This window comes from Neomonachus schauinslandi, chromosome 15 (genome assembly GCF_002201575.2).
Source record: "Neomonachus schauinslandi chromosome 15, ASM220157v2, whole genome shotgun sequence".
Classification (NCBI taxonomy): domain Eukaryota; kingdom Metazoa; phylum Chordata; class Mammalia; order Carnivora; family Phocidae; genus Neomonachus; species Neomonachus schauinslandi.
In genome coordinates this window covers 38,814,693-38,837,072 of record NC_058417.1, presented here as the reverse complement: position 1 = coordinate 38,837,072, position 22,380 = coordinate 38,814,693, and the positions used below count along the sequence as shown (strand labels likewise).

The following is a 22,380-nucleotide window of genomic DNA, read 5'->3' as shown; positions in this document are numbered from 1 at the left end:
CTTTAAAAAAAAAAAAAAAAACTTTAAGGCCAAAAGCCTTCCCATTGAGCATAATGGGAGCACAGAGCTGCCCACCCACCCATCCCTGAGATTAGCCACTGCTGGGACCACTATGAGTCCCTGAGCTAGAGACTTTGCCAGCTCCCTCACTTCAGACCAACCTGCCCAGACCTGGCTCAGCTCTGCCACCGGTGCCCTCCCCCACCATGACTGGATACCCCCCCACAACACTCTGGGACCCGGGCCCGGAACAAGGAGGGACTTGGGGCCAGGGGAGGGGACACTTAGACTTCTGGTCTTTTTGCCATCACCCCTGCATGGAACTTCCTCTCTGGGGCACAGACGAGACCATGCAGAAGGATAGCCCATGAGTGAATGAATGAAGAGAAGCAAGGCTACACGCCCCTTCTGAAAGTCCTCCAGACACTCAGAGCCTCCTCCCCTTGAGTCAGAAGCCCCATTCCCAGGCGAAGAAGGAAAAAAAAGAAAATGTAAGATCTACGCCCAGTCTTAGTTCCAGTGGGTCCGTACCCTGTGCTTGCCACAGTGCCACCTACCCCAGACAGTATAGGAGGGGGGTGTGGGAAGGGTCTCCTGCCCACCGGCATTCTGCTTTCCTAGGCCAAAGCCTTCACTTCCTGCTAGTTCTGCCAGCCCATGGTCCTTTCCTGGCTGGCATATGGTGGGCGAAACGCCCACAGCACACCTTAGTCCTAACAAGACCCTGTCCCTAAGGCAGAGCTTGTCTCTAACAAGCAGGGCTCCACTGACCGCTCTCCCCCCACAGGAGGCAGTTAGGAGGGGTGAGCGGGGCAGGCAAGCAAGAAGCTTGGGACACATACACACACACACACACACACACACACACACACACAGCCCCAGCAACCTCCAGGCCAGTGCCAGTGCCAGCCCTACCTGAGCTCATCAGGAGGGGTGGGGCCTGCAGGCCATCAGCCACGTGTAGGGCCTGGAGGGGAAGAGGGAGGGAGGAAGGGCCGCCTGCTCTTACAGGTTGGGAGGTGAACTGCACCTCCCCTCACTCTCCACCCGGACTTTGAGCAGTCTTGGTCCCAGGAGCCAGGAGTGAAGACAGCGATCTGCCTACCCAGGACACCAGGTACGTGCCTTTATTCTCTAAGAAGAGAGGGAGATTCAGCACCTTTGCCAGCCTGACTCATTTAACCCTTTGTCCTCAGCTTCTTCTCCACCTGTCCTGGGGGCTGGAAGTAAAAGCAGAGAGAAATGGGAGGAGGCTGTAGATGAGAGAGGTGGTCTCAGGACCACAGACCCCGGAGGTCAGCACTTTAAGAGAATGAAATCTGTACCCCTCAGCGTACAGATGAGAGAACCAAGGTCCGGGGGAGAGGGGGGCGAGGGGCAGAGAAGAGGCTTGCCCAAGGTCACAGAGACTTGGGAAGGGAATGGACACAGAACCCAGGCCTCCTGCCTCCCAGCCCAGAGCACAAAGCCTGGCCCTGAGCCCCCCACTGTGCTGGGCCTTTCTGAGGCTGCCAGGAATCCAGGGGTGGGGGCCGTGGCCAGGTTCTGCTTTCCTGGATCTGGGTGGAGAGGATGAAGCAATCAGAAGCCACTCGTCAAGGATGGGGGTGGGGGGGGGCTATTGAGTCAAAATGCTTTTGAGGAGGCTCAGACTTCACCTTCTGTCACCTTCTCCCTTCACTGACCTGGGCTCATGATAGGAGGGAGAGAGTAAGTCAGTGAAGTGGAAATGGGGATTTGCCAAGATTTCAGGAACCTCCTGCCTCTGGAGCCCTTAGGAACAAAGAAAGATATTTGAGTCCAAATCTGAAGGGGGAATATATGGGAGGGACCTATGAATAGGCAGAGGTGGCTGGAGCCCTCCCATGTACATAGGCAAGTACACACACATACACAAGCACACCCCCAGAGTGTGGAGCCCCAGGGACCCTCCTCTCCATCTTAGAGCAGGAAAGAAAGAGCTAGAGAAGTGGGCTGGTGAGGGTGTCCAGGAATAAAGGAGTGAGCCCCAGCCCCTGCCCTGAAGGGTCTGCTGGTGATTCAGGTAGTATTCAAAGTGAAAAGAGTTTGAACAAGAGCCTGAGGGGCTGCCTGCCTTTTGCTCAATCCCACGCCTGTCCCACTGGGTTCCAGAATCCCAGAAGGGGCAGATGTGAAAAGGGTCTTAAATCTATGAAGTAGTGATATAGGGTTAAGAGTTTGGGAGTGTGGAGCCAAGACCACCCAGGTTCAAAGCCGCTGGGTTCAAATCCCCATTCCACCTGTGGATTCTGCAGGTTCTGTGACCTTAGGCAAATCACTGAACCTCTCCAGCCCCACAGTAAGAGTACCCTCCTCACAGAACCACTGAGAAAATGAAATGAGTAAACTTTAAGTTCTGTTATTATTATACCCCCATCATACAGATGGGACAACTGAGGCCCACAGAGGAAACGGTAGCACAATAGCAGTTTCCAATCAGTAAGCAGGCATCCTAGGTTCTAGTCTGAGTGATGACCCAGGCCCCCAGTGTGCTCTGCAAGGTCAGTAACCCCAGCCTCCTCTGTGGCGCCCAGCCAAAAACCCTGCAGGATGCACTGAGATCCTGCCCCAAGAAACCCGGGCCACATGGAGCATGTGAGGAAAGAGCCACAGCTCTGTGTCCTCAGCTGCCCCCAGGAAATTGCTCGGAGGCCTAGTCCCTTCCACTGCCATTTAAAGACACGCTTCCCGTGCCTAGGACACACCGACCCCTCCAGGCCCCAGCCAAGGAGAGGTCTGGCAACAGAGCCTACAGGAGCCATGGGGAACAAGGGAGCCTGGCTTTTCTCATTAACTTACTGTGCAACCTCAGGCAAATCATACGCCCTCTCTGGACCTCAGATATCCCTCTGCATTGGAACTCCACGTGGTATAGGGAGTTAGGAATCCAAGTCCCTTCCTCTAGGAAGTCCTCCCTGACCTCTGCACCAGTGCCTACAGAGTCTCCTCTGTTTTGCCTCCCTTGGTAACACTGTTTTTAATTGCTCACCTGCTTACTTGTCTGTTTCACTAACTGGCCCACACGTAGTAGCAGCTGACATCAGGCAGCCTGAGGTCGAGTCCTGCTCTGACACTTGGATGACATAGTATGACACTTGGGCAAGTCACTGGCCTCTCTGTCTCTCCATTCACACATCATAAAATGGAAAATAATAGTATCTACCTCATAGGGTTGTTAGGAGGAGTTTAAAAGACTTTATGTGTAATATATGTGCATAGTAATTATTCAATAAATATTAGCTGGTATTTATTTAATAAAGAAGGCTGTGATATAGCAGATATTCAATGACCTCTATTGAAGCAATTTTATTTGACAATCACTTGCATAATGCTTATTATGTGCCATGCACCGTTCTAAGCATGTTACAAATCTTCACACATTTTATAGTTAAGGAAAACTGAGACACAGAGAAGTTCATTAACTTGTCCAACATTGTACAGCTAGAAAGTGGTAGAGCCAGGATGCAAACCCAGGCAGTCTGGCTCCAGTATCCATGCTTTTAATGAATGAATAAATATGCCTTTCCTTGCGGGGGGCGGGTTGGGGGGAGGAGTGAGAGGGGCTTCAACTACCAAAGTTGCTCAGTTCCCAACCCTGGTCTCTTTCAGGTCCTGGTAGCTCCTGGTTGGCAAGTGACATCTCTGGGGTGTAAGTGAGGCTGGTTTGAAGCTAGAGGTAAACGGACGGTCACTGCCCCCACCACGTCACAAGTGATGTCCAGCCCCCTGCTGGCAGGAGGCCATGCAGTCGGCTTGTCTCCCTGCGAAGAACCCAGGAGGGCCCTGCACCCAGCACCCAGCCCCGGCCTGCCACTGCAGTGTCCCTACTATACCACAGAAGGTTGGGGAGCCCAGGCCCTGATGGCCCCCACACCCTTCAAGGGGCCCCCCAGCAGGCTCCAGCAGGGTCCACAGGCTAGAGCCAAAGCCAGCTGCCTCCTGCAGTCCCCTGGGGAGCAGACCTCAGGGACCCTGGAGGACCTCGACTCCTACATTGACTTCTCACTGGAGAGCCTCAACCAGATGATTCTGGAACTAGACCCCACCTTCCAGCTGCTCCCCGCAGGAACTGGTAGCCCCTGGGCTGAGCCCACCCAGAGCACCACCTCAAGGAAAAAGAAAGATGAGCCTGAAGCCTTGGGTAAGGACCTGGGGCACGGTGCCAAGGGGGGTGCTTGGGGACCAGACCTCATGAGGAAGAAGAACTTTTCTATCAAATCAGAGGAGCAGGAGAAAATGTCCTGTTGGGAGGTGCTGTGCAGCCCTAAACAAGTTACTTAATCTCTCTGTTTTCTTTCCTATATCAAAGAGATATATACAAGTTTCCCTCACTATCCAATTCTATTTTGTTCCTGAGTTTGGAAAAGTGATGGATACCTGTTTTATGTGATTTTTCAGAGACTTTAAATAAGCTTATATATATATATATTATATATATATATATATGTAAGAATTTCATACAATGCCATGCATGTAACTAAGAACCCGAGAAATGTGGAGCCCCTGAACCTCACTGTTCTATAGTATATCTCTTTAGGTCCTAACCTGGGTCCCCTGAAACTTTTATAGGATTGCTATCTGGGCCCCTGTCCCTGTTTAGGGGAGTATCTCTCTGGGGAGGCCCAAGCTGGAAGTAGCGGGGTTGGAAAGGCACAGAATTCAGTCTATTTGGGGCGGGACCCTGCTGTGTGTAAGCAGCGATGTGCTGGTAAGCTCCATGATGGGGTGGCAGAGAGCCCTGTTTGCAAACATCTGCCAATTTCACGGTATAGATTCTCCCAGCATGGCCAATCTCAAGCTACCAAAATGATGTCACTGAATGTAGTACTGGAAAGAGATAACCTGTAGATGGCCATTACGGTATATATAGTATTTCTACCATACCAATACAATAGATATAAATAACCTCAAGAGTATAGATAATAGTGGGGCACCTGGCTGGCTCAGTCGGAAGAGAATGCGACTCATGACCTCAGGACCATGAGTTCGAGCCCCATGCTGGGTGCAGAGATTATTTAAATAAATGAAACTCGGGGCGCCTGGGTGGCTCAGTCGTTAAGCGTCTGCCTTCGGCTCAGGTCGTGATCCCAGGGTCCTGGGATCGAGTGCCGCGTCGGGCTCCCTGCTTGAAGGGGAGCCTGCTTCTCCCTCTCCCACTCCCCCTGCTTGTGTTCCCTCTCTCACTGTGTCTCTCTCTGTCAAATAAATAAATAAAATCTTAAAAATAATAATAAATAAAACTTTTTTAAAATTTTATTTATTTATTTGAGAGAGGGTGTGCACATGCGAGCGTACAAGCAGGGGGAGGGACAGAGGGAGAGAATCTCAAGCGACTCCATGCTGAGCAGTGGCTCAATCTCACGACCCTGAGATCATGACCTGAGAGGAAACCAGGACTTGGATGCTCAACCAACTGAGCCAGCCAGGCGCCCCTAAATAAATAAAACTTAAAAAGAATCTAGATAATAGCAAAATCTAATTAAATAATTGGGATATGATGAATTATATTTATTACTTTTGTTTTTATTGTAAGTTATTTCATTGTAGGTTTATGTAATTTAATTTTTAATAATGTCTGAGTTTAGAAATCAGCTGGACAAAATCCTAAAAATTTAACAATCAGCTCTTACGAGCTGGTACAAGCCAACTTCAATATACCACTACATCCAAGTGGGACTTCAGTAAGGAGCCAGTCTAGCCTAATCACTGGAGGTGGGCAAACCTTCCACAAGCTAGTGACTTCACTCCTTTGTCTCATATTCTTCATCTGTAATATAGAGAGGAGTTCTTACCTCAAAGGGGGTTGCAGGGTTTAAAAGAAATAACACTTGGGTGTTTATCAGAAATCCTGACATGCTGTTAGTCATTATAAATGGCAGCTGGTTTAATTAAACACTAGGGTTGCATTTAGGACCTGCCCCAGGATAGGCTCAGGGTCTGGGGTGGAGGTGAGCCCAGCACCCAGGTCCTTCGGCGCCCCAGTTCCCAGTCTCCAGCCTGCCTTCTGCCCCTCCCATTGAGCATTGCCTTCCAGGGCTGTTAAAAGAACCACCTCTATCCGCCAAGATCTTCCTGCTTCTTGAGGCTGGTCACAGGCATGTCTCTGCAGGGAAGGTGGCTTGGGTCTAATTACCATTGGCAGGAGCAAGCCCAGGGCTTTAATGTTCATGCCCCAAGGCAGGGGTTCCACACACTCAAGGCCCGCTGGGGCAAGACCAGCCTCTGTGGAGTGTCCACATGTGTGGGGTAGGGATGTTGACAACATCCCCTTCCTCCAAGGGGCCAGTGGTCAGTAGTCTGTGTTCTCAGATGCCCTGGACACAACCTGCCATCATGGGGATGTGTCCACCTGACCCTGGGTAGCAGAGGGGTTCGGGGGATGAGCGGGCAGCCAACAGTGGTCAGAGAGTTCTGATGAAGCCCCCTAGTTCTGCCCTAGCATCTTCTGATGGAATAAGAAAATCCTCTTCTCTAACCTCTGCCTGAATGTCAGTGATGCCTGGGAATTCACTACCTCCTGAGACAGCCGGCATAGTCAGCTCCCTGTTAGAAAGTTCTTCCCTGCGATCGTTGTGATCGCTAACAGTGTGTCACTGTGATGGGTGGCACCTGTCCCGTGCATCTCAACCTGCCAAAACCCTCCCCTCAGACCACCACTACCGGCAACAAAGCGCTTGCCAGCCTGTGGAAACCTAACTAGTTCTGGGCACCGTGGTGAGTTTTCACTGGGCCAAATGTATCCAAATGTGTGGGATGCCCTCCCTTCGCCTCTCATCCTTCCTTCTCTTGGGGTGTCAAAGGGAAGATGTTCTATAATTGTGGTGGTAGCAGATGTTCACTGTTTTCTCTTTGTCCTCACTTGGCAAAATTAAAAATTAAGCATCGGTGATCCTATGTTTCTCCCTCCCCTAAATAAATATAGATAGATTTTGTAGTGCATGATCTCAGCATCTACCCTGTGAAGGAAACAGTGGTAGCCTCATTTTACAGATGAGAAAGTGAGGCTCAGGGAGAAGAAGTAATGACCCAGGGTCACACAGCCAGTGGGTTGTAGGTCAGGCCTCAAAGCCTGGGCTTCTGGCCTCCAAAGTCTGTGTTCTTGCCTTTCTCTCTCTTCTTTGGAGCTAGTTTCCTGCCCTCCAGAGCTTCGAAGAACAAATCTGTATGGAGGCAGCCTGCAGGCTCCTCTTCTGGGGGCTCTCCTCCTGCAGCGCTCACAAACCTCCCCCAGCTTCCCTGCCCCTGCCTCTTGCTTACCCTGGGGGGCTCCCATCCCACAGGGAGCATGGTTATTCCAAGCAAACACCATATCCATCTCTGCCACTCCTCCCCTCCCCATCTTTGGAACAGGCACCCACATTTCATTTTCCAGCAATTTCTGCCAGGCAAGGCTGTTTGCCAATCCCAAGAGAAGGGTGCTTAATAACTGTCTCTCTGCCCACCCCCCCCGCCCACGTGCCCCCTTCCACCAGCCCAGCCTGGTGCTGGCGCCTGTATCCACCCAGCACTGCTCAGACTTGCCCCACGAGCCTGTAAACAGTGGCTGCACCCAGGTGAGGGTGTGGGGGGCCTCCACCTCCCCTAGCCGCATGCACCTCAGGGCAGCAGCGAGAGGTGACTCACAGCTCCAGGACTCCTTCCTTCCTTCCCACCCTGCTCTGCTTGCTCAGTCCCCCAAGCAAGGCCTTTCTTTGGTCGGTGTTTGGATGACCCAGTGATTAGGAAACCCAGAGCTTCACCAGGTGGAGAGACCCTCTCCCAAAGCAACCAAGCACCTTTTCACAGGGCAAGGCCTTGGGAAAGTGTCCTGAGGAGTCCCCCGTCCTGGAAGACGCCCTCCAAACAGAGCACAAGATCAGGCGTTGGATTCCTCCACTCCCTGGCTGTGTGACATTGGATAACCCACTTAACCTTTCTGAGCCTTGATTTCTCATCTCTTATTTGGGATTCATAATGTTTTCTACTTCAGTAGAGTTGTTGTGAGGGTTACGTGAGTTAATACAGGTAACATGTTTGCAACGGCGCGGGCACACAGTAAATACCAGCCTTTATTAAAAACTCTGCAGTAAATGCCAGCTCCATTGCCACATCTCTCTGAGCCTCAGTTTCCTCTCCATAAAATCAGTGCCTGCTGGCATTGGGCATAAGGGCTGAGAGGATTATGGGTATGAACACTATAAAGTCCTATAAAAATAGAAGTGGTGCTTGCCAACCTTCCAGAAGAATGCACCCCATTCCAAGACCGCTACTCTTTCAGAACGCACAACACGTTGTGCCAAATAGTCTTCTCTTGCCCTCGGCAGTGGGACTCCCCCCTTAGTTGGACAGTGTCAGCCATCTGGCCAACACTGGCCTCAAAAAGCAGGCAGGCAGGAGAAGTTCTCCAAAGCTCACCATGGGCTAGGCTCCAGGCACCATTCATCAGTGTCTTTTATCCTTACCACAACCTCAGGAGGTTGGTTTTAGATCCCCACTTTGCAGATAAGGAAACTGAGGCTCGCAGTGGTTAGGAAAGTTAGCCGATGCCTCTTGGCAGGAAAGTGGCAAAACCAGGACTCACACCCAGGTTTATCTGACGGCAAAGCCAGGCCTGTTCCTACACCCCTTGGAACAGCATGCTCAGGTCAGCCTGCCAGCGCCCCTTCATCTGGTGTAATCCTCCACCCCAACCCCAGCCCAAGCAGGTTCAGACAGAGGCAGTGACCGCGAGCAGGCTCTGAGGTCCTACCCAGGAGCGGGCTGGGGCAGGCAGGGATTCCACAGAGTGGGCAGGAGTTGGTACATGTGCCAAAGCCCAAGGTGGCAGGAGGCTGGTAGACAGGAGCTGAAGGTGCAGTTTCCCTCTGACTTTGCCCCAGTTTCCATCCTGGGAAGCCAGAGGCAGGATTCAACAGGCCTCCAGGAGGGAGCAGCTAGGTAGCCCCCACCTTCTACCACCTTTGCTGGAACAGCACCAAGGACAGTTCCCCTCCCCCAGGTCAGGAGGAGGGGTGTCCATACTCACCGTGGGGAAAACCACAAGGTACCCACTCCAGGGAGGAGCAAGTTCTCAAGACAAGAGTCCTGGGTGCCCCCACTGAGGAATAGAGAGAGCACTGGAGTGAGTCACCACCCTCGGCCGTGTTTAATAACCAACAATGGCGTACCAGCTAAAAGCATGTCCTGGGAGGTCCACAGCTTGATAATGTAGCAAATCCTGGCCTCTGGGAGCTCCTGCTCTAAAGCAGAGTTCTCAAACTCTACAGTGCACTCAGATTCCAGGGAGTCTTGCTAAAATGTAGACTCTGCTTCAGCAGGCCTGGGATGGAAACTGAGATTCTGCGCATCTGACCAGCTCCCACCCCCAGATGGCATGGCACTGCTGGGCCAGGGGCCACAGTGCTGTGGCTTGGTGCCCATTGGAATCAGCTGGAAAACTAAAACAACCTGAGGTCTGGGTCCACACCGGAGATTCTGATCTATTTGGCACAGGGTGTAGCCTGGGCATTTGGACTTTTAAAACCTCATCGGGTGATTCTAGTGTGCAAACAAGCATGAGAACCCCTGCCTTCATTGTAGGCACAGATGTAGAAACAGCCTTCACCTGCCCTGGACAAAGGAAGCATCAGAAATGTGACTGGCACCCTCCTTAAGCAGTCATTTCAACCTGGGGAGGGGGACATTCATGCAGGAGAGGATTTCCTAGTTTTAAGGTATTTACCGTGTGCCAGGAGAAGTGTTATGCCGCCTACGTTCATCTCATTTCATCCTTACTCTAGCACCAAGAGACTGGATATATAGTCACCCCATTTCACAGGTATGGAACCTGAAGCTCGAGTTGGTGAAGTCGTTTGGCCAAGTGCTCTGATAGTAAGTGGCAGAGCCAGATCTGAAACCCAGGTCTCTCGGACTCCAAGGCCTGTGTTCATTCCAAGGCATCTCCCCACCAAAGGAAGAAATCACAAGGAGGGTGACTTTGGAGCTGTGCCTAGAAGGGGGAGCTGGGTGCTAATCCGAATCCAGCAAACTTCTCTCTGAGCCTTGGTTTCCTCATCTGTCTAAAGGAGGGGAAACCAGATGGTCTTGAGGACTCTTCCAGCATTCCTGTTCTGTAAGCCCAGGTTCCCAGTTTCACCAATGTTCTGCTCTCTCCCCAGACATAAAGTACATCGAGGTGACCTCCACCAGATCAAGGTGTCATGATGGCCCCCAGTGCTGCTCCAGCCCATCTGTCACCCCGCCCTTTGGTTCCCCACGCAGTGGTGGCCTCCTCCTTTCCAGAGACATCCCCCGAGAGACTCGAAGCAGCAACGAGAGCCTCATTTTCTCTGGGAGCCAGGGCAGGGGGCACCAGCGCCCCCCTCCCCACTCTGGGGCTCCCTCTTCTCATCCCCCACCCTCTCCCAGCATCTCTATCCCCGGCATGGGGAACAAGGCCTCGGGCCCCCATGGCTTGGGCTCCCCACTGGCAGCTTCTCCAGGCTTGGAGAAGGGGCTGGGGGGCCTGGCCCCACAGCAGGGCAGCAGGGTCTCTGTGTTGTCAGCCAGCCCAGCATCCGATGTCAGCTACGTGTTCGGAAGGTAGGTCACTCCCACTGTAGCTTCTGATATTGTCTCTGCAACACACACACACACACACACACCCTAAAAATCATAGACAGGCACCCTGTTCTATCGGAGCAAAATCAGGTTGTACACCAAAAACAAAAGAGTGAATATTCTCTTTTATGCCATCACAGCCATTTGGACCTCAAGCTTTCCTCAGGCACTTAGAATATAACTCAAAATTTTGAGAATATAACAAAAATTTCGATTGATGCCTTCCTCTTGAGAAAAGAACTGTTTACATTCATGAGGCTGACCTGTATCCTTTCCAGCACTCATACAACCCATCTGAAGGAAGGGATTTTTTTTAAAACACAGAGATGTAAATAAAATTTGGAGGCCTGGGATAAACCATTTAGGAAAGAAAAGCCTCCTTCCTCTTTGTTGCTAGCAAAATCTAGCAGGAAGGAGGCGAACCTGCCTGTCCCCCTGCCCCCCAGCCCAGTTTGCTGACCTCACAATAAAGCTGCACACACACACCCATCCTGTCCAGGAGGACCAAACCTCAGGACCTCTGTCCCCCACACCGACTCCAGAGCCGATGTGCCAAGGCAGTCCTTGGCAAGGAGGCCGGGATTCCACGGCCATGGCCGTTGGCATGGGCCTCTGAACTCAGAGAGAAGTCTGGCTGGATGCAGAGCTGGCCTCCTCCTCTTCCTCCAGCTGGGGAGTTCCCTCTGCATCCACCGTGGACGTGGTCCAGCCTGCGTGCAGGGCTCTTGGGAATGTTGGGTACTTGTGTGATAGCTCAGTCAGACCTGCCCGGCTGGGAAGGCAGAGGGGATCCAGTCCGGCCTAAGCCCACATGATCTGCAGGGGATCAGCTTATTAGCTACTTTAAATGACCAAAGACTGCAGTGCAGAGACATTTCTGTATCCTTCAGCATCACTTGGGGATCAGGTGGGCATGCACTTTGCTTTGGGCTGTGGGGGATGGAGTATGCAATACTCTATTTAACCAGAGCTACGGGCACCAAGATCAGTAGATTCTGGAGCCTGGCTCTGATTCCTGCATGTCCACTAACAGCCTAACTCCCTGCCTGTCTGGTGCCCTCCCTGCAGCAGCCAGTCCCTCCTCCACTCCAGCGTCTCCAGCCATCAGTCATCTTCTAGATCCTTGGAGAGTCCAGCAAGCTCTTCCTCCAGCCTCCACAGCCTTGGCCAAGTGTCTCCGGGTACAAGAGCCAGTGACTTCCAGGTCCCCAGCAACCCCACCCCAAACATGGGCCAGCCCAGAGCAACTCACTCCCCACCACTGGCCAAGGAGCACTCCAACAGCTGCCCACCATCCATCACCAACTCCATGGTGGACATACCCATCGTGCTGATCAATGGCTGCCCAGAACCAGGGTCTCCCCCATCCCAGCAGATCCCAGGACACCAGGACTTTGTCCGACCTGGGGCCCCTTCTTCCAGCAAGTCTTGTCCAGCCACCAGGAGCCACAGCCAGACCCCTCTCACCACATCCTCAGAGGGTATGTTGTAAACCAGTCCTTCAGCCGTTGTGAGGTTCAGCTTGGGGGGATAGACAAAGCATCAGTGGGTTTTTGCAATAGCAGGTCAATGCGCTGAACACCTACTGTGTGCCGAGCACTTTGCCAAAGAGTAGGGACAGAGAGATGGACACAGTTTAGAAAGAGACAAAAACCAAGGATCACTACAGAATAGAAAAACCACAGAAGGCAAGAGATGTCCTAAGTCTTATGGGGCCACAAAGGAAGGCGTGATCCTTTTAGTCTAAAAAACTGGGAAAGCTCCTTGGAGGAAGTGACATCTGAGCTGGATCTGGAAAACTGAATCAAATGTCTGGAGCCAGAGCAGGGGAGGTGGGGCATTCCCAGCAGAGGGAACAGCAAGTCCATGGTCATGAAGGTGTAGAAGCACATGCATGTTTAAGAAATGACTGGAGTGTTGGGTGTGGGATGAAGTAGTTGAGTAATCTGGGGCAAGATTGGGAAAGGTCTTGAACACCAAGCTAAAGAGTGGATTTTACCCATTAGGCCGCGGCATCGGGGGCTAGCAGGGAGTCTCAAACAGGAAAGTGATGGGGTCAGAGGTACATGTTCAATAGATAACTCTGGCAGCTGCATGGCAGATGACCTGCAGGGCCCGGCCCAGGCAGGGAGAGCAGTTTTGATTTTCATCATGAAGTGGTCCAGACAAGCTGTAATGGGGGCCTGCACCAGGGCGGGGCAGGGCGGAGGAGAGAGGACAGAGCCAGGAGACCCTCGGGATATGAAAACAGCAGGCTTGATGACTAATGCAAGAGAGGGAGAAGAAGGAGAGTCAGTCCTACCTCTGACGTTCGTGGATGACGAACACATAGAGAGCCGACGGAGACAATGCATTCCAATTCAGACAGCTAAAAACCACAAAGCAGCAAACACCCTCCTTCCCGTAGTCTGTGACTACAGGCGTCCAAAAAGAACAAAACCAGCCAGAACCCAAAGCAGTAAACACAGAGGCTCAGGCTTAGCACCCATAGGGTGCACCTCTCCAGAGAAGAGCCCCTGCAGAGCCCCAGGGACACTGTCCCTGCTCCCCACCCCCCACTCAGCCACAAGTATCAGGGGGACTCCTGGGGGTTATGATGTTCACTCTGGCCCACACTGCCATTCAGGAAGCCAGGTCAATGTAAGCAAGAGAAAAATGGCATGATAGGTGTGCCTTTGAATCTGCTCTGGTCGTTTTCCCGGAATAAATCATTTGCACATTTTAGTACCTTTTTTTATGATGAGTTACTCTCAGCTGGCCACAGCACACACCTTTTCAAGATACCAAAATGGAAAACCACTGTTCTCTGCCTTAGGGACCCGGGGAAGTGGCCATTTTGTCATCTCAATGAGCACATTTACTTAGTCCAGCGATATTCCCATCCTGGTTTGGTGGTGCCCCAGGATATCACTCATTATACCCTGGGGTCTTATCAAAGTCTGCAAACTTTCTCCAAACAAAATCCTTGCTAATTGCCTAGGCTATTGGAATGTCAAAAACCCTCAGAGACGGTTTAGTACACTTAGTCCCCTCTGGGCTTCAGGAGCAAGACAGTTGTCCCAAATCAGAGTCAGGAATCCTGTCTCCTGACTTCTGCACAGGCTCATCTGCCCAGATCTGCTGCCTTCCTTTCCTCAAACTTTTCTTTCATTTTCTTTTCCAAACTGAATATGCCCCCCAAGACACTTGTAGGATTCTTAAGGGGGAAGAGAGGGTAAAACCAAACACATGATGCATCTCAGAATCCCTTATTTATCCCTTCTTTCAGGCCACACCAGACAACACAAGATTTGAGAAACTGTTTCTCATTAAACTGAGATTTTATCTGTTTGTGATTTATTACCAAGGATACGAGGGGAGACTCCTAGGTCCTAGATGCGCCAAGCCCTGAATTCTTCTGTTGGATTTTGCCTCTTGTAGGCAGTTGGAGATACAGTGCGGTTGGGGTAGGGTAGGGTGGGTTGAATGGGACCACTGCGCAGAGGTGGGGGAAGGGTCTCTCAGCTCCCCTCGGTCCAGCCTAAAGAGTCCCCCCTCTCTGTCTTCCAGGTCCCACCAGGGACATGCAGCCCACCATGAAGTTTGTAATGGACACATCTAAATACTGGTTTAAGCCAAACATCACCCGGGAACAAGGTAAAAGGAAGCGCTGTGTTTCAAGGGATGAGTGACCCAGGAGTCAAGTCTGGGTCTTGCATCTTGCATCAGGCAGATGGGGCCCTGGGTCATGGTAGGGGAGGGAATGGCAAATGGTAGGTCCAGGGAAGGGGGATATCGTGCAAACCTCATGTCCTGAGGAAATAGGGACTGCAGCAGGAAGGGTGGAGATTAGACAATAGGAAGGACTTCCTGGGAACACAAGGTGATTCTGTAATGTCTGCTCTATGAAGATTCTATGGGGCTGGGGGACAGGGGTGTCCAGGTGGGGGGGGGAGGTAACTGTCTCTGACCCAAGGATTGTTCCAGCAATCGAGCTGCTGAGGAAAGAGGAGCCAGGGGCTTTCGTCGTGAGGGACAGTTCTTCCTACCGAGGCTCCTTTGGCCTTGCCTTGAAGGTGCAGGAGGCCCCTGCACCTGCCCCGAACCGATCAGGTATGCGTACCTGTCTCTTCATTCAAGGCCTCACAGAGGCAACAGGCTGTGGTAGGTTCTAGTCCCAGCTCTCCACTGCTACCTTGCAGCAGGCCCGTAAGTACTCCTGGGAGGAGGGTCAGCCCTCTCCCAGCTGCCTTCCTGCACCAGACACTCTGTAAGGAGCTCCTTCCATGGCAAGCCTGAGCTTCCTCTGCCTCTGGGAGTCCCCAGATTCCCTGCTCTGCTCTCATGGGGCGAAGAGGAGGAAGCTCCCAGCCCCTCTCCAGGATGCTCTCCTCTGCCCACCCCCAACCTTCGCTGTCCAGACCAGCTTTATTGTGAAGGAACCTAATGTAGTAATAACGTGTGTGCCCTAGCTTATCATGTGTATGTGACAGTTTATCACGTGTGATAGCTTATTGAGTGAATGCACTGGCTTATTACATGTGCGTGATAGCTTATCACATATGTGCTAGTTTATCACACGTGTGATAGCTTAGCACATGCTTTCCCGTGGTCTCACACACACAACACACATCTCTGGGGCATGCACCCTGCACTGGGATACCTCGCTAGGGAGATAGATAAAAACAGATCATTATAGTACAAAGTACCTAAGTTACAGCCCCTCCCCAAACCCCAGGAGTATAGCTCTCATGTAACAAAAGGATCAGGTAAATAGGTTCCAAGAGTTAGTTAATGACACCACCCCCCGAGAGCAAAGATGAAAACCCCAACTTCATGCTCTCTAAACCATGCTGCTCTGGTTAAATAAGAAAGTGACCTCTGGGGCAGTATTGGTTATCAAGAACGCCTTGCCAACGAGCACAGAGAGGAGGAAACCATGGGCGGGTGGAGAAGAGGCAGAGGGGCACTGTTCACTCTCCAGGGCCAGCCTAGCTCCAGCAGGGACCATCTGGTGAAGAATCACAGTACCTGGGAAGGAGTGGGTAGAAGAAGAAGAGAAATCAGGCTGAAGGATTAAGATTTGATCTCAGTAGTCACTGGGACCATCCCCAGTAGCTCTTGAGACCAAGAGAAAGTTCTCCTGAGAGGAGAATTACTGGACGCAGAAACCTTTGAGCAAACATGTTGGCACCTCCTTTGTGGGAGGCCTTGAAGATAGGGTTCCCCCTAGCAGTCCCACCCACCCCTAGGCAGGGAAACAAACCAGTTAACCTCTGGATGGACCGGGAGGAGGCGGGTCAGGGAACGAGTTGGTCAGTGTTCAGCTAACACTGGGCTCTGGAACCCCCATCCACATGCACTCTTTCTTCTATCTTTGTCCAGGTGAGGACAACAGTGACCTCATCCGCCACTTCCTCATCGAGTCTTCCGCCAAAGGGGTGCATCTCAAAGGAGCAGACGAGGAGCCCTACTTTGGTGAGCCTCTCCAGCCTGCAGGCCCCTGGGTGGGCCCCACCCTTCTGGGCTGGGAGACTGGTCTGGGGAAAGCCTTCTCACGCAGGGCTGCCTGTTTCCTTGCAGGGAGCCTCTCTGCCTTTGTGTGCCAGCATTCCATCATGGCCCTGGCCCTGCCCTGCAAACTCACCATCCCACAGAAAGGTGGGTCTGGGCGCCAAAGAGGCAACCCCGGGGAACTAAAAAGGCTCCTAGTGGTCACATCCCACCTTATTTATGGATTAGTGTCACAGTTAAAAGTGCTTCACCTAGCATCCATCAGCATCTTCACTTCCTGGCTTGAGAATTTGAGAATGTCGACCCCTCTGAGCCTCTGTTTCTTCCTCTATGAAATGGGGACAGCCACCATCATACTTAAGGATTGGTTGGGGGTTAAATGAGCCGGTCCAGGCAAGGCTCTTATCACAGAGTACGTGTTTGATAAATAGGAGCCTTCTTTGAGAGGATGAAAGGAACATAAGTCGGCCGGTTTGGAGAGGGTTGTTTTTTTCTTCCGGGTCCAACCTTTACTGGGCACTCCCTCATTCACACATCCCTCACCACAACTGTGTCAAATAGGTGTTATCCCCATTTAACAGATGAGAAAAGGAGGGCTTGAGGAGCTAAGTAGCTCGCCCAAAGGCACACAGATCAGACCTCAAACTGAGAGCAGGAAGTCCCATCCAGAGCCCACAGCCCAGCCGCATCAGCAGCTGGAGTAGATGATCCCCGGGTGTGCAGGAGGAGCAGAAGAGGGGTTCTGGGAGTGGAGTCAGGGCAGGGGGAGCCCCCGGTGTGGTGATGGGGAAAGCCTCCCTACATTCTGCAAAGAAAGGCCTGGGTTTGGGATGGGGTGTGAAAGAAGGGAGGAGGTGAGAGGCTTCTGAGGACCAGGTGACTGCAGCAGTCCAGGGGCTGGAGGAGTGAGGAGGCAAAAGAGGGACCAAAAGGCTTGCAAGTCAGGCATCTGGGGAGCCCCAAGTGGCCCCGTTTGTCTAATTATGGTAATCACACCAGGTTTCTCAACGGCTTGCTTCCTGAAGGTGGGGGCGGAGGTGGGAGATGTTCAAGGGGATTAATGTTCCTATGAGAAGAGTCCGTTCACTCCACCCCCACCCCCTCTGGGGACTGTTACTTTGCTTTGGCTCAGAATTGGGAGCTGGAGACTCCTCAGACCCCACTACAGACAGCCGGGCCTCCCACCTGAAGAAATCTGCAGGTAAGTGGCATGGGGGAGGCTCCAGGCTTGCCTGAGCCCCCATAGGGCCCCTCCCAACCCCACGCACACACTGGTACATGCAGGTCCACACATGTTCCCACTACAGCTTTGTTTCTTCGTCCTTAACAAGGTGCCCTGCGGTCCTCCCCATCCCTATAAACCTGGAGGTGAGGGGCTGCAAGCCTGGGTGGGGGGAGCCCGTGGGGGTGGCAGGAGAGAGGGAGGTTGGTGTGGCTTACACCCCATCCTGCACACTCATGGGCACATGTGGACATGCTGGGGCCTCTCTGGTTCTGAGGGACCTGCCCTAGAAGTGATCTCTGGGTCTGGGATCCTCTGTGGAGTGTCAGGTCCAAAGGCCAGGCACAGATCAGCACTTGTCCGAGTGCCCTCCCCCCATTCTTGTCTTCTCCACCTTCTCTTGACAATGAACCAGGGCCCCGGGGTGGGTGGAGGTAGAGACAGTGCCAACCATGCTTCTGGACAGAAGGAAGGTTTGCCTGGACATCCCTACACATAGGGCAACAGCTTTACTCCACCCTAGAGGGCCAAAGGCCAGAGCAATGCAAAGCCACAGATGCTCCCAACATCCTCTGGGGTTGGCCTTGAATTGCAGTCACCTACACAGTCCTGCCTGCCTGCCTGGTGGCTCAGAGGAGCCCCACTAGATTCCTGAAGAAGGAAGAGCCCCGACACCAGCTCTGGGCAGAAGGAGGACCAGGGCCTGGGGGACCCTACCTGCCGCTGCATGGTGGATCCTGGCAAGGCCTAAGCACAGCATTTACATCCCTCAGGCTGCCATGCCCTGTATCTGACCTCTGTGAGTGTAGAGACCCTGAGTGGAGCCCTGGCCGTGCGGAAGGCCATCTCAACCACCTTTGAGAGGGACGTCCTCCCCACACCCACCGTGGTCCACTTCAAAGTCACTGAGCAAGGCATCACCCTGACCGATGTCCAGAGGAAGTAAGGGGCTTCCCTTGCCTTGGGGCTGCTGGGCGGGGCAGGGGGATCTGGAGGGGATGGCTGAGATGGCCGTGGATCAGTGATGAAGGTAGGATTCAGGATTCTGGACCCAATGTGGTCAGTGACTTGCTGAGTGACTCCAGGCAAGTTCTCTGCCTTCTCTGGTCCTCACGCCAATGACCCCATCCCAAAGTCCCCCTTTCAGTGGCACTGGTTCAATCTGGTTCATCCACTGATGAACCTCGTCCCAAAGTCCCCCTTCCAGGACACTGGTTCAGTCTGGTTCATCCACTGATGGAACAACTGCAGAAGGCCAGACTTTGGCTGCCCACTTGAACACAGTGGCTGAAATCACTCCTTCCCCGGGCTCAGGGCTTCACAGTCTGGCAGGATCCTGGCCCTGGGCTGGAGGAACAAGAGATGAGCAAGACATCATTCCTTTCCTCAAGCAGTTAAATGACACAGTGGGCAGGGGGCGGAGGAGAGAGGGTAGAAAACCTGAATATATAGGACACAAGGCAGATTCATTCCATGAAAAGAGAGAAGTCTGGGGCGCCTGGGTGGCTCAGTCGGTGACGTGTCTGCCTTCGGCTCAGGTCATGATCCCGGGGTCCTGGGATCGAGCCCCGCATCAGGCTCTCTGCTCTGCGGGGAGTCTGCTTCTCCCTCTCCCTCTGCCCCTCCGCTCGAGCGCTCTTTCTCTCTCTCTCTCTTTCAAATGAATAAATAAAATCTAAAAAAAAAAAAAAAAAGGAAAGAAAAGAAAAGAGAGAAGTGCAAACATGTGCCCCAAGGCCCAGCAGTGGGAAAGGTCACAGCAGGCTGTAAGGGGTCTAATTGGGAGGCTTCTTGGAGAGCAGGGCATCTGAACTTCGGGAGAGCTAGAGATGATGGAGGTAGGACATGGCGCTGGGACAGGCTCTCACCAGCAGTCCTTCTCTTCCAGGGTGTTTTTCCGGCGCCATTACCCCCTCACCACCCTCCGCTTCTGTGGCATGGACCCCGAGCAACGGAAGTAAGTTCAAGTCTGGGCCAAACTCACAAAGCCATCCAGGGCCTAGCTGCCCACTGAGGTTTCTTGCTGACTCTGGGACTGGGGTCACAGACAAAGCCTGTGAACCTCGAGGGTCTGGGAGCAACAGGATGAGGGGAGGGTGGGACCTGGTGGGGTGTGGTCACAGCTGGCCATTGTCCCCAGCTGCTCAGCCAGAGTCCTGTGGAATGCAGAGAAGCCTCAATACTCATTCCTGTCCCTCTTCCTTTCCCACAGGTGGCAAAAGTACTGCAAGCCCTCCTGGTAAGGCTTCCGTGTGTCCTGTCAGTCACCGTAAAAGGTCTCCCTGGGCCAGAACCTGGGACCCAACAAGAGGAAGAACTCGGGAAAGGAAGGAGGCCCTGTCCTGACCTTAAGAGAACCCATGGTTTTGATGGGGGTGGCACAGGCCCAGGTCCTCAGAGAGCCTCCAGTCTGAAGGGGGAGACATGAGCCTGGGAGCCCTCGGTCTTATGTAGGAGGCACAGGCTCTAACCTCAGGCAGCCTTAATCGATGGGGATGCCCCAGTTTGATGGTCAAGACACATCCTTGCCCTCAGGAAGCTTCCACTCTGATGAGGAATATGCAGGTCCTGTCCTCATGGAGCCGCCATTCAAAAGGAGGGTTACCTAGATCTTGAACTTGGGGGTCTCCCAGTCTGACAGAGGAGGCCCATCCTACCCTCAGAGAGCTGGGGAAGGGGCAGGGCAGAGCACCGTACTAGCTGAGATCACCCCTCCCAGCCTCTCTGGGCCCCACCATCTCACCCAGGCTATGTTCTCCCACCAGGATCTTCGGGTTTGTGGCCAAGAGCCAGACAGAGTCACAGGAGAATGTGTGCCACCTGTTTGCGGAGTATGACACAGTCCAGCCAGCCTCCCAGGTCATCGGCCTGGTGGGTGCCCTGCTGCAGGACACAGAAAGGATGTAGAGGGAGGGAGCTTCCCGTGCACCTTCCTGGACATCCGAAGGGGGCTGGAACCCCTGAGCAGGGGCTTGTGGCCACACTAATGAGCCAATCTATTGGACTGGGGAGAACGGTACCAAGTTGAAACCCTGGAAACCTAATGACCGTCAGCAGTGACCTTCATCCAGACCCAGCTGGGTCTCAGTTTCCTCAACCATAAAAAGAGACCAATAGACAGGACCAGCTGTGCTTCTCAGACTTTGATGGCATCTTAACAAGCTCCCTGTGATTCTGAAGCACGCCCACATCTGAGGACCCCTGACTCCATCAACTTGGACACTGCCAATGCAGAAGCCTGAGTTAGAGACCTGCGACCCTCTGTCGTGGCAAACAGAAGGTGCTGGGTTGGGACCCATGGGCCCCTAGCCCAACGCTGACCTGGGAGAGGTGATATGCAAGGATCGACCAAAGGAGGGATGGACGGACTCTATTTCCCTCCATATCTGTTCCTTTCCCCACTTCCGTAATGGCTTCTTGGGCAGGCAGCTGTTCCCAGGACAAAGCAGGATCTGCCTGCCCTGGATTCTTTAGGCCAATGTGGCCACAGTTGTCAGGGCGGCTTAGCAAGGGGGATCTTGTCCTCATGGTCAGAGACCACCCAGCTGCCCTCACATCCTTGATGTCTAGTTCCCACCACTGCAAATGAGTATCAGCCCCATCTTTTCTCTCAATTTTTTGGTAAGCAAGTGTCCTCCAGCTGGTGTCACAACTGCCCTAATGTTACTTATGTAACCCACGGGAGGGAGGTGGGGGCAGGGAGACCCTCTGCTCTCCAGAGCAGATGCCAGGGCCAGCTTTCTCTGGTTCTGCCTCAGCTCCCGTCCTGCTGAGTGCCCCCTGCTTCCCAAAACACACACATAGACACCCCGACAGGCCTAGCAGTAGGGCATCTATGGTCTTACAGCCACACAGGGGCAGCAGAGAGTCATGAATGCAGAGAGGCCGCCAACTCAGGAGGTTTGGAGAAGCTGGGCAGTCTTTCCCCCACCCCCACCTCCGTCAAGACTCCCAAGAAGCTGGAATCCTTTGTCTAACGGGCCTGGGTCCTAAGAAAACCACACTGTCAGGGTGGAAGAGGAGGCTCAGGGAAGAAGCCCACTTTTGTTCTACAAGGAGCAAATGCCTGCCCTCTCCCAGCTGTGGGCCCTGCCACCCCATCGTTATCATTATCTTTGGCCAAAGCTGGGCCTGACGGATTGTGATTTCAACCCAGGAAACCAAACCGGACTGAGGCTGCCCTGGGCTGGCGGGACTGGCTGAGAGCAGCCCGCCCAGCCTGTGCTCAGGTACTGCCCCATCCCTGGAGAGTAGAGAACACTAGACAAGTTCTGAAGGTCATATTCAGGAGGCTGGCAGAGAGCCCCCCCTTTTACCCATGGGTGCCTGTGTAGTTCTCATGGAAAATAAAGTGTCTGTCTTGGCATAACAGTTGGTTCTAAGGCATTCAGGGCTGCCCGCTCAGAGGTGGAGACAGGAACAGAGAGGGGCCCTGAGTTGGCAGGTGATGGCTATGTCATAGAGAACACTCCCTCCTACACCCCTGGCCACAGCAGCACAGTCTGCATTGGCTTCCCTTCATAAGCCATCTCTTCGGCCATTCTGTGTCCCCCACATGGCCCACACATGCGGGTTTCTTCCTCGTGACTCCTTGCCTGCCATTCTGCCAGGAGGACAGAGAATTGAGGTCTTGCCCTTGTCCCAGGGCTGAAGGTGAGTCTGTGTGGCCCCCCTGACAGATCCCAAGGTCTCACTCGGGCTCCCTCAGGGGCAAGGAGAGGCAACAGAAACATGGGTGGAATGGAGAAGAGTCTCTGAACCTAGATGAGCCCTGAGCTACCAGCTCAGCCCTAGAGAAATAGACAATGGCTTCATCCCACCCTGGGCCTGGGGGTTCTAAGACTAGCTTCTGCCAGCTGGCAGTCCAAGCCTTGCCAAGTGGTATAGGAGGGGCCTCAGGAAATCTATTTTCCTAAGGGGCCTTAGGAAGGGGAGCTGCTTCTTCTGTTCAGGCCGAGTTCTGTGACCCAGTGGCAGGAGCTGCCCTGGAGGGCCTGCGAAGAGACCCTCCCAAAGGCCTTGAATCACTGTTGAGAAGCCCTGCCTCCCCTCCCACTACCAAACTT

The 22,380-nt window shown here is 53.1% G+C and overlaps 1 protein-coding gene across 2 annotated transcripts; it reads left to right on the top strand.

Annotated features, from left to right (window-relative positions):
- Window positions 1–1,036: 1,036 nt before the first annotated feature.
- Window positions 1,037–21,677, top strand: TNS4 (tensin 4). Of its 2 annotated transcripts, XM_021704230.2 has the most exons (13): window positions 1,037–1,117; window positions 3,631–4,162; window positions 10,158–10,581; window positions 11,668–12,080; window positions 14,149–14,235; window positions 14,566–14,691; window positions 15,964–16,056; window positions 16,162–16,239; window positions 17,225–17,293; window positions 18,088–18,256; window positions 19,203–19,271; window positions 19,527–19,553; window positions 20,080–20,318. In XM_021704230.2, the coding sequence occupies exons 2-13, from the start codon at window positions 3,736–3,738 to the stop codon at window positions 20,219–20,221; spliced, it is 2,124 nt and encodes a 707-aa protein (XP_021559905.1). In that variant the 5' UTR covers window positions 1,037–1,117; window positions 3,631–3,735; the 3' UTR covers window positions 20,222–20,318. The 2 variants fall into 2 exon arrangements, with proteins under 2 accessions (XP_021559905.1, XP_021559907.1); XM_021704232.1 differs by lacking the exon at window positions 18,088–18,256 and having other exon boundaries at window positions 20,080–21,677.
- The last annotated feature ends 703 nt before the right edge of the window (window positions 21,678–22,380 follow it).